At 35.4% G+C, this 11,547-nt stretch overlaps 1 protein-coding gene across 1 annotated transcript; it reads right to left on the bottom strand.

The window, feature by feature from the left end:
* Nucleotides 1–10,412: 10,412 nt before the first annotated feature.
* LOC149198277 (putative leucine-rich repeat receptor-like protein kinase IMK3) lies at nt 10,413–11,113 on the bottom strand. The gene is made up of 2 exons (XM_089408987.1): nt 10,736–11,113; nt 10,413–10,612 (listed from the first exon to the last, which is right to left on the bottom strand). The coding sequence occupies exons 1-2, from the start codon at nt 11,019–11,021 to the stop codon at nt 10,413–10,415; spliced, it is 486 nt and encodes a 161-aa protein (XP_089265113.1). The 5' UTR covers nt 11,022–11,113.
* Nucleotides 11,114–11,547: the final 434 nt, after the last annotated feature.

Consider the following 11,547-nt stretch of genomic DNA (forward strand, 5'->3'; position numbering starts at 1 on the left):
AGTGGTAGGTGGCAGAACTCAGAGAGGCTGAGTTAGAAATGGAAGAATCCATTTGTGAACTAGAACAAGGTGAAGTTCTGGGTGAAGATGAAGACTTGAGGACTGAAACTTCAAGTGAGACCAAAAAGTCACATGATTTTAAATCTGATAATTTGTGTATGTTTGCAGTTGAAAAACATGAAGAAGGACAATTTTCTGATATTAAGGAATAAGATAGGCAGAATCTAAATTTTGTTCTAAAAGAAGAAGATACTGAGGATTATATAGAACTTTTGGGAGAAATTCCAAGCAAGATGGAAAATTGGAGGCATGAGTTAAGTCTTTTGGAAGAAAGGCTAGAACACCCAAAAGTAAGTGTTTAGATTGTAAAATCAGAACTGAATGAGAATGAAGAAGTTCACTATAGTGAACAAAGACAGGAAGACATCATTGGAGCAGATGATGTGGAGGAGAGACTAGCTGACAGTCTCATGAATTCTTTTGAGAATTCAAAACAGCACACTGATGTGCTAATAGAGGAGGAGAAAACAGAGTAGCATATTAATGCGTCGCCAAAGGAAGAGGAGGCACTGAGGCCTTATGATTTTTATTTTAACAAGTGCTTTATGAGTGCAGGATTAGCTGTAGATGCTGGAGAAAATTTGGCATAGATAAGCAGCCAAATGGAAGAAGAAGATTCTATGGAAGAATTTAATCCGATGTTCAATTGCTGGAGAAAATGCTGGAAAGTCAGGATTTAGTGCAGACAGAGACAATCTTGACAGAAGGTAAGGATGTAAGGGTGGAAGCAATGAACCAGCAACTACAAAGTGACAGTAACCAACAGAAGATTAAAGGTAAGTTTAAAGAGAAGACTATGTTAGCTGAAAACATAGTAAAGGATCATCATTCCATCTTGATGATAGGCACAGTGGAGACAACCAGGGAAGTCGTTGAGGCAGTCGATAAAGAAGCAGGAAAAATTAGCATCAAAGGATAAGTGAATGGGAGACAGAATTGGAGCTATTGGAAAAATGGTTGAAAGCACCAGTAGGGAAGAAAGAACCTAATGAATATTGCAAAGGATATGCGAGAGAGGAAGAGGAAAGAGTCCAGCAAAGAAATGAGTTGGACATAGAAATTGAATTGATGATGGATTTGATGAAAAAAGAGTCTTAAAGGGAGAAGACAATAGAAAGAAAGCAAGGCAGCAACAAGAAAAAGACAACAACTGACTGTGAGAGCATAGCTAGTGGGGAAATGCAACATAAAGTGTGGAAACCTGGAGAACAACAACAAACAACAACATCAACTAAGGACAGACTACAGAACAAATTTTGGGACCATGGAGGTTTTCCATTTAACTTATGAACACACATGATCAGGAGATCATGAATGTTTTCAACTTTGGGAATATGATGCAAGAGCATTGGCTCTCAAAGATCAAGCTCGAAGTATCTAATTGGACCTAAAGGTCTAGGTGTTAGCCAAGAAGGGGCCATTGTAAAATTTCATGTAAAACAATATTTATTTCTTAGCAAGCATAGATAGGGAATCTATTTAGTGGTTCATTTAAAATTAAGGCTGACTCAGCCATTATTAGTTTTAAATTAGGCAAGTAGATCAAGTTAGGATTAGTTTGGAACTAGTTTCAAGAAATTGTTGAGCAACTCAAAAGTAACTGAGGAACAGTTCCTCAACTGTAAAGAAGCTGCTAATAATGTATTGAAAAGAAAAAAAAAGAGAGGTTAGTTACCAGCCAGCCAATGAGAGTGTGACTGTAAGCCTACGGGCAAGAGAGGAACAAAGGCCATTGTAATCAGAAGATTAGGCCAGAGAGAGACAGAGAGTCTCATTATGAATTGGTTTTTCATATTTATAAATACACAGGTTTAATTCCAACCTGTATTAGTGTTTGTTTCGATGTATTGACTGATAAATTGAGTGTATTAGATAATTGCATAATATATATATTTATGCAGGTGAAGTTCAGTGAACACAAAGAGGAGAGTGAGATAGAGGATCGTAAAGGGCCGTAGAACCCAATTGGAGAACCCAAGTAATGTTATGGAATGATCATGATTAAGAAATCACAGAGTTAAAGATCAAGAGGGAGTTGCACAATGGATAGCGGAAGAAAAGAACCTTTTGAAGAAACCCAAACCACAACAAACATTGAAGAAACGGTGGAAAAACCAAATTAAAGAGGCAGACGAAAGGATGAAGAATTGTTGCACAGTAGCTGCTGGATCTTTATGATCAACGGCTAGGAGTAAGTCGCAAAGAATGGGCGAGTTATAAATATACATCGAAGGAAAGAAAAGGAATGAATAACCCCAACCTTAAGCGATTACTGATGGCGACCAAGCGATAGAAGGTGGACCGTTGGATCAGGAATAGGATCAACGGTGGATATCCAATCGCATCTCGCAAGGGCAAGTGACAGTGGATAACAGGAATGCAATACTGCAATGGGTCGATACGCCGATAGTCGATGAAGCGTTGATCGGAGATCGGGGAATATGACGCGAGATTGTGATATGGAGATGAGATGATAAGTGATTGCGATATGTGATGTGAAGGCAGGCGTGAGAAGGGTATAGGCACAGTTATATAATGTTTGGAATCCGATATTGTGTTATCACATATTGGATGCGATAAGAGCTGTGCGTTGGTGTGATGTGGAGAATTGCGATTAGCGATTAGTGATAAAGGAAGCTTCGGGAAATGTGCAAATGTTGTAAAAAGGCGGAAATGGTAAGTTACGCATGATTATTGTGTATTTCTATTATATAAACATTATAATAGAAATAACACAGATATAAGGGTTTCATGTGCTTAAATTCTATATAACCAATGTGAAAGAGTGGGAAGATTATATATATATATATATATATATATATATATATAGAGAGAGAGAGAGAGAGAGAGAGAGAGAGAGAGAGAGAGATACATACATACATATATATATATATATATATATGTGTGTGTGTGTGTGTGTGTGTGTGTGGCTAAGGGTTAATGAAGGTTTATAAGGGTTGAATGAGTCCCGATATTAAAGTGAATGAAGTTTATAAGGGTTAATGAGTCCCGATAGAAAGGATATTGACTAAGGGTTAGACTATGGTTGATTTATGAAATCATTCCACATAAGACTTGAGTAAGGGGGCCTTAAACCATCCATTAAGAATTGAAGATTTGACTCTTTAGAGAGTTAAAATTCCTAGGACAGATAGGATTTATGCATTTGACACGCATATTGTGGGTATACACGGGGTAGCCCCTGCGTCAATTTTTTAACCAATTTGAAAAATAATTCCTATAAGTAAAATGCACCTGATCCAAAAAGAAATCTCTTCGAAGTTCTAATGTTATAGCTAAAAGTGGCCCATGAGTTAAAATTTCCAAATACTTGCAATATAAAAGTATCCATTATGGGATAAATAATATTATATAAATTGTATGAGTAGAATTTATATGGTATTACAAATGAGGGCCCCTTTACAAATACTCAGTCAGAGTGCCCTTTAGTTTAAAGTTGAGTCTTTTAGTTATGACATGTCCTTTCATATGTCTCATCATTAATGATAAGTTATCATTAATTGAAAGTTATTAGTTAATGCGTTTATATTATTTGTATTATTTTGTATTTTTGTTCATAACAATACTTCCCCTTCAGAAATGATTTTCCTTTAAATCATACTTATGGAAAGGATTGATGTCTTTTTCACTAGCTTGTAATATTTTTGCATCACTCTTTGTTCTGGCATTTTCATCTTTGATGATACAAGATGGTATATATTTCTAAGCACTAAGCACAATTTTTTAACTCTAACATGATATAGCCATCCTACTTCGATCCTTTATGGAATGTTGTGCTTACATGATTTGATAGATGAATTATTATTATGAAATTTAATTATACTAATATCAATATTCTTCGATAGATAGGTTAGTTTTTCTTTTTCTGGAATGATACATATACACTTATTGTTTAAGATATTTTCCTTTATTTGGATGCCAATAAGGAGTTCTTGTAATATGATTTCCCTTATCATTGTTATAACTTTTTTTTGGATTACTTAAGGTGTGTTTTCCTTCATGTACTAATTTGACTTGATTTATTGATGGATCTTTAGTTGGAATTCTCATCATTTCCAAAACAACATCTGAATATGTTTTGACTTCAATTGGATTTGTATCTTTCCAACCACTGAGATTAATGGGATCTTTATTTGTTCTCTTCTCCACAACTACGATATTCGAATCTTAAAATTTTGAGACATTCATATAGATAAGTTTTCATATTCTATTTTGCAAATGATTGCTCAAAATTATCAAGTTTCTTAATTACATAAGAAGATTTTATTTATGGTTCCTCAGACATGAAATTTATTGATATTCTCATTTATAGATGTTATCCTTAATCTTTTGATACTTGAGTTTCTTATTTTTTAATGTTCTAATTTACTGAAGCAAATTTTGATTAAGGCTCTTCAAGCAAGAATTTCCTTCAATTATTTTTATAGGTCTTCATTGAATTTCGTCTTGATGCATTCCTTTCCTCTTTCTAATTTTTGTTGCATAGACTTGTACAAGTAATTTTTTACTATGATATTTTAAGTTAGAATGTCTGAAATTTTTATTTGTGATAACCTCGTTGAATTTTATTTACATATTTGATATTGGATTTTGAATTTATTGAATGATCACCTTTTAGGTATTTTGGTGAAGGTACTATCAAATCTGATATCATTGTAATTTCCCAAAAGGTCACTTTCCTCTTCTTGTAGGGAAAAGTGAAAAAAACATAAAAATCTTTGTGTTTAATATAAATGAACCCAATGTTCCAGAACAATGGTAAACTGAGAATTATGTTGATCTCTTATTTATCAAAAAATGCAACATTCAATTGAGATAAATATCCATAAGTATTAGTTGTTCCTTTAAAATCCTTCATTTCATTTTGGTTTTTGCAAAAAATATCTTATTTTTCAATTATATCTGGCTCTAGAATTAATAATTAATTTTCCAAACCAATATTAATGTGATTTCCCTTATGGTTCATGCTGGTAATGATGTTAATATTTTTTTATTCAATATTTATTTTAAATGTAAGTAACCCACAACATGCAATTGAGAAAACTTTATAAGAGATTTTCGTTCTTTCATTTTCAAAAAATAAAAAATTTCAATAATTATAACAAGCTTCAGGACTAGTTTCTTTTCTCTTTTATAAAAAAATGTAATTCCAATGCTATATACAATTTCCTTTTCACCACACACACACATATATGACACACCCTTCCACCCCCTTGCATATTTCTTGGGATGTGGAAGGTGTTACTTTAAACTAACCTGACCTCTATGGTTTGATTATTAAGACAGGGTTACAAAAATCATCTTTTTCCAATATTTTAAAGATTCAAAATAGATATTACCATCATATTTAGCTCATCAAGAGCTTTCTAATGGTACAAAATTTATTTCAATCTAAATCTCGATTCAAAGTTATGCCCATATGAAGCTCGGGTCCCTTAACCCTTGCCACATTAGCAAGGTTTTGCCACATGGTAACTTGAGTGGCCTACATGGCACTTCCACATCACTTGTTATCTAGCTTGGCACCCACTATGTTATCGCGCCATTGCACCCTCATGTCACTCTTCTAAGAATTTTCTAGTTCAAACATCCATAGTGTGATGGTTAATTTCACATTACTTGCAAGGGAATTTTCTTGTCTAATTCCTTCATTAGTTTGCACCCATTTTCTTAGGTGCTTCCACATCATCTTGGGCCCGTAGTGCCACTATGCCTTAGTGGAGCGAAGCTATGCACTAGAATTTGAATAGTGTGATGGGAAGTTTTGCATTAGAGGATGGCCATAGTCTCATCATCTGCCTTCTATCAACCACACTCACATTTGGGAAATTATCATTGTCAAACCACCACAATGCGAGGAAATTTTATGTGAGCAAATAGGAAAATATTTGTATTGTTTCTTCTCTACCACACCCACGTTTTAAAAGAAACACTGCAAAACACCTCCAGAGAGTCAAGCTTCGAGTGACATGTCCCCTGGTCATGTAGACTCCATGTCAACAACATGTAGCATCCCCATGCCAAGTGGAATCACAAAATTATACCATGTATTAGGTGGATTCAGTCAAACGAACATTGAAAAGAATCCTTTCCAACTACCACCTATTAGTTGGGTTCAACAGAATCAAAATTCAAAAGCACCCTCTCTAACTACCATGTGTCAAATTAACACTGTGCTAGGTCCATGTCCATATCCTCTAAATTCCAATATGGCAACCACATCTAACCTATGTGCCATCAACCACCTCAACCCAGCCAAAAGAACCCACAAAACCTCACCCCTTCATGTAATTATTCATTTTTTGTTATGTTCCCTTTTATTTACCATCCTTTGGGACATACATATTGTTGTCTATTGAGCCCACTCTCATTATCATTCCTTCATGGCACAATGTTAAAAATCACATCAGGTAATAGGGATATTCCCATTCCTTGACTTCTTTCATTACTGCCCCATCTCCATAGTGACCAATGCACATCACTTGGGAGGGATAGTCCAACATGGATTAGTGTTAATAAACCATAATCCATTTAATTAAATAAAGATCACATTATTCCTTTGATATTCGTCAAAACCTGAATTCTTTTATAATTCCACCAAGGTTTATTTTACTTGTATGGAATTTTGTTACTCCACAACACTTGGGCTTGGAAGTCTTATGGACTTTGAGGACTTTTCAAATCCTTCCTCAGCATCAAGAAATATTGAGAAACATGACCATAATAGAAGTGAAACCTTCATTCCAATGCAAACATTCCATAAATCTATCCATCTATAAACTCATGTACAAAACCACCGTTCAATATCATAAGGAATTTCCAAAACAAATACTATTAGATGTACTGAGTTACCATGCATTACACTAATCATAACCCTTTTTCTCGATGACAATCACAGTCCTTAAACAAATAGGCAGCCATAATGTTCAAAACATATCAGACAATGGGACTCACAATCCATAACAATCTAGTTAAGCACAAAAAGCATCCATGAATGAGGATGAATATAGCTTTGCATTTTATGACAATATTAGTAAAAACAGAGCCCTCCAAACCCCTAATAACCATGAAGAAACCCACATACGACATCCCATCAATGACAACATGAATACCACATTTCTCCATTGCAGTGTATAACATGTTAGTTGAAGCATATTAAGCTACCATGCATATTTATGTAAACAACTCATGATCATACAGAGACCTTAGAAACCTTTCTAAGCTAGCAGTTAGAAAAATGTATTAGTTCAATTATTAGTTTGAAACATTAAATATTTTCATATAGTTTACTTTTTAAACTCTCCCCCTCCACCATAAAAGAATAAAGAAAGTAACACATTTTTAATTTAATCTATTTTGTGTGAGATTTTGTTAAGTATTTAATATATTTAATTAAATTTTTATTTAAATAAATTAAAAAAAAAAACACTATTATTTATAGTTTTTGTTAATTTTTTATTTAACTTTTAATATCGATATAAATATGATTTCATTTTCCAATTATATATATATATATATATATATATGTACACTTCCTTCAAAGAATTTAAACACCTTTCAAAGTTAAGAAATAAGTTTATAAAACGGATCTATGTTTATATTATAGATAGAAATAAACACAAGTTACTATCATTGTACATAAAATGAATATCTAGAATTAATTTTGTATTTTTAACAAAGACCAAAAATTAACTTATAGAAGATATATAGATGAGAAGTTTAGTACACTTATATTTATATAAAGCACCATGCACATAAAATAGTATAAATATGTTAAAAATAAACAAAAACAATATACATAGATTTATAATAATAAAAAAGTGTGACTTTCATAAATGCTTTGTAGATTTTAAATCATCATACCAATTTATATATGTTTATATTCATACTCAATATAGGATGAGAGAATTTTTTTAATACCACATACATTGTTTTTGGTATAATGCATTAGAAGCTTTGATATTAGGAAGCTTTAATTATGTAGGGAATCGATACACCCCAAAAAAGGGCTTTGGCATCATTGGGAGTACCATCCACAATTTAGCTTTATCCCATAACAAAAATATAGCAACCACTCCCCCAATTCCAATCCCTATTCCTATCCCTAATGCTATTAATGACATATGTTCATCCACACGACTTAGCCATCCCACTTTTGCACTACTACTCTTAATAAAATTATCACCTTTTCTTGCTTGTCTTTCATTTGTATTACATGAATCTAAAGGACAGCCAAATAAACACTTATTCTTTTGGAATGAAGATACACTGAAAGTGGAAAATTGTGTCCCTGTTGGGATTCGGCCACAAAGATTGTTTGATGAAACATCCAAAATGGCTAGCTCATGTAGAATGGAGAGCTGTTCAGGAATTGATCCACTCAAATTATTGTTTGACAGGTCCAGTTGTTCCAAAGTGGATATCCTACTAAAAGATGCAGGTATTTTCCCTTCCAAATGATTATGAGATAAGTTCAGTAGTCGCAAACAATTCATATTGCCTATGCTTGCAGGGATCTCTCCTATGAGATTATTGCAAGATAAATCAAGTATAGTGTTTTGAGATGACAAATATTGTAATGTATACTCATATCTTTTCATGTTAATTTCCAAATCTGCAGATACTTCACTATAACCATCATTGGATATATTTGCAAATCCAGAAAGTCTCTCAAGATGAACTGGTATTCTTCCACTGAATCTGTTGTTGGACAAATCCAACACATGCAAATATGTGAGATTTGTGATGTGCTCAGGAATACAACCATGTAGACTATTATAGCCAAGGTTCAAAGCACTCAAGTAACGGGAAAATGAAAAGAATTGAGGAAGCTCCCCTGTGAATCCATTTTTGCTTAAATCCAATATTTGAAGTTGGGTATAATTGGCCAAAGATGCAGGCAACATCCCTGAGAGGTTATTGGAATGAGCACAGAAAATCATTAGAGAAGTATAATCGGCAATCTTAGTAGGAATTGATCCCTCCAAGTTGTTTTGAGAAAGATCTAGGTAGGACAACCGAGTCAAATTGGAAAGGGTCACAGGGATGCTACCGGTGAGTTTGTTTTGAGAAAGATCTAGATAGGTTAACTGAGTCAAATTGGAAAGGGTCATAGGGATGCTACCAGTGAATTTGTTTTCAGAAAGATCTAGGGAGGTCAGCCGAGTCAAATTGGAAAGGGTCATAGGGATGCTACCAGTGAATTTGTTTTCAGAAAGATCTAGGAAGGTCAGCCGAGTCAAATTGGAAAGGGTCACGGGGATATGAATGAGATTGTTTCGAGAAAATCTTAGGAAGGTCAATCGAGACAAACTACTAAGAGCTAGAGGAATGCTACCAATGAAATTGTTTTCTGAAAGATCTAGGTAGGTCAGCTGAGACAAATTGACAAGTTCTATGAGGATGCTATCAGTAAATCCATTTCCAGAAATATCTAGATAAGTCAATCTAGTCAAATCACTACAAGTTATAGAAATATTGCTCATAAACTTGTTGAAAGAAAAGTCTATTTCGATCAACTTAGTAAGATTGGAAATAGCTACATGACTACTATCAGTAAACATGTTTTTAGAAACCATCAAATCGTTCAACTTGGTCAAATTAGCAATGACTTTAAGTACGTGAGTACTGAGGTTATTTGACGAGAGCTCTAAGGTCATCAAATTACTCAAATTGGCGATTTGGGTGGGTATGATGGTGAGGTTATTGTCCCAAAGATATAACCTCGTCAAATTACTCAAATTGGCGATTTCATGGGGTATGTTGGTGAAACTATTTCCGTATATCTCTAACTCGGTCAAGGAGGTCAAGTTCACAATGGCTTTAGGTATGGTTAAGCTAAGGCCAAGAGAAAGAGATTGGAGGGGAAGCTGGAATATTTCGAAAGGAATAGAACCCATCATGTTCATATTGTCACGAGAAAATGAGAGGTGTCTCAGCTGTGTCAAATTTCCCAACTGACGTGGTATACTGCCGGTGAAATTGTTGTGGTATAGAGCTAGGGACTCTAGTTTTTGCAACGTGCCCAATTGCACTGGAATAGAACTTGAGAGTTGATTGTAGCTCAAATCAAGTGCTCGCAACGCTTGCAGCTTGCCCAATTCCACTGGAATAGAACCTGAGAGTTTATTGTAGCAAGTCAAGAGCTAGCAATGGTCAATCTAGAAAAAATGATTCAGAGAGTGCAACAAAAATAAATCAAGTCGTTGAATAGAACCTGAGAGTTGATTGCCGCTCAAGTCAAGTGCTCGCAACGCTTGCAGCTTGCCCAATTCCACTGGAATAGAACTTGAGAGTTTATTGTAGCAAGTCAAGAGCTAGCAATGGTCAATCTAGAAAAAATGATTCAGAGAGTGCAACAAAAATAAATCAAGTCGTTGAATAGAACCTGAGAGTTGATTGAGGCTCAAGTCAAGTGCTCGCAACGCTTGCAGCTTGCCCAATTCCACCGGAATATAACCTGAGAGTTGATTGCGTCTCAAGTCAAGTGCTCGCAACGCTTTAAGCTGGCCAATCTTGGCTGGAATTCTTCCTGTGGAATAAGTATCAGAAAGAATGATTCAAATGGAATGGAAAAATTATCAGAAAGAATGATTGAAAGAGTGCAACAAAAATAAATCAAAGAGTGAATTTATAAGGTTGCGGTAAACGGTACCTTCCAACTCATTTTCGAAAAGGTATATGCCGACCACTATCTTGGTATGATGTCGGCAGTGAACACCATACCATGACGAGCACATGTTCTCGGAATTCTCCGCCGTCCAATTGGAGAGGGTACCAAATGGATCTGATACGATGAACTTTTTGAACGACAAAAGAGCATCGAGGTCGCTTTTATCCTGAGCCTGAGCCTCCATTGATGACACCATGAATTGATCACCTTCCTCCTCTATTCGTTCAAAATCAGAGTGACGTGGGAGAGAAGTGAATCGACGTGGCATGTGGCCATATAACTCAGTTCCCTGATGACGAGGACGGGAATACAGATCTTGATGATGATCTGCACCTGCCCGACGCGGAGAATGGGAATATGTCTTCCACGCCGAGTGATTGATAGACGTTGCTGTTGAAATCTAATTTCAACGCTGCAGCACGCTGCACCCAAAACCGCCTGCAAAACCACAAAACTGCCCAGAATCATATCGCACCGCCATCCATGAAAAGTGGTTTCCGTATTGTTGAGCTCCGATGCGTTTTGGTGCAGGCACGTGGCTCTCGCCTGACGTAGGCAACTTTGACCCATCGGGAGGTAAAGCTCAGCATTAAACTGCCTTCCGATATCAACCACCGCCGTCCGATCAGCCTGACCGTCCTCCGCCGTTCATCAATGAAGCTGCTCCCCGCCTACATCAAATCAAACTTGTTGCGTGAAGTAAAAGTCAAGTTTTGGGTTGACCATACCTGTTATTAATAAATTGTCATAGGTGTAGGTAATGGTTTTAAGTTTTATATACGGCGTGCATTTAT

The sequence above is a fragment of the Pinus tabuliformis genome, chromosome 2_2 (genome assembly GCF_031772625.1).
Source record: "Pinus tabuliformis cultivar Carrire ecotype Pingquan chromosome 2_2, CPIR1, whole genome shotgun sequence".
In the NCBI taxonomy this organism is placed as follows: Eukaryota; Viridiplantae; Streptophyta; class Pinopsida; order Pinales; family Pinaceae; genus Pinus; species Pinus tabuliformis.

What these genes read in the sequence shown, in the direction of transcription:
- LOC149198277 (XM_089408987.1), bottom strand. Translation starts at nt 11,021, where the DNA reads ATGCCACGTCGATTCACTTCTCTCCCACGTCACTCTGATTTTGAACGA. An exon ending in TTTCGAAAATGAGTTGGAAG is followed by an intron (nt 10,613 to 10,735) that starts GTACCGTTTACC and finishes CTTATTCCACAG; the next exon opens with GAAGAATTCCAGCCAAGATT.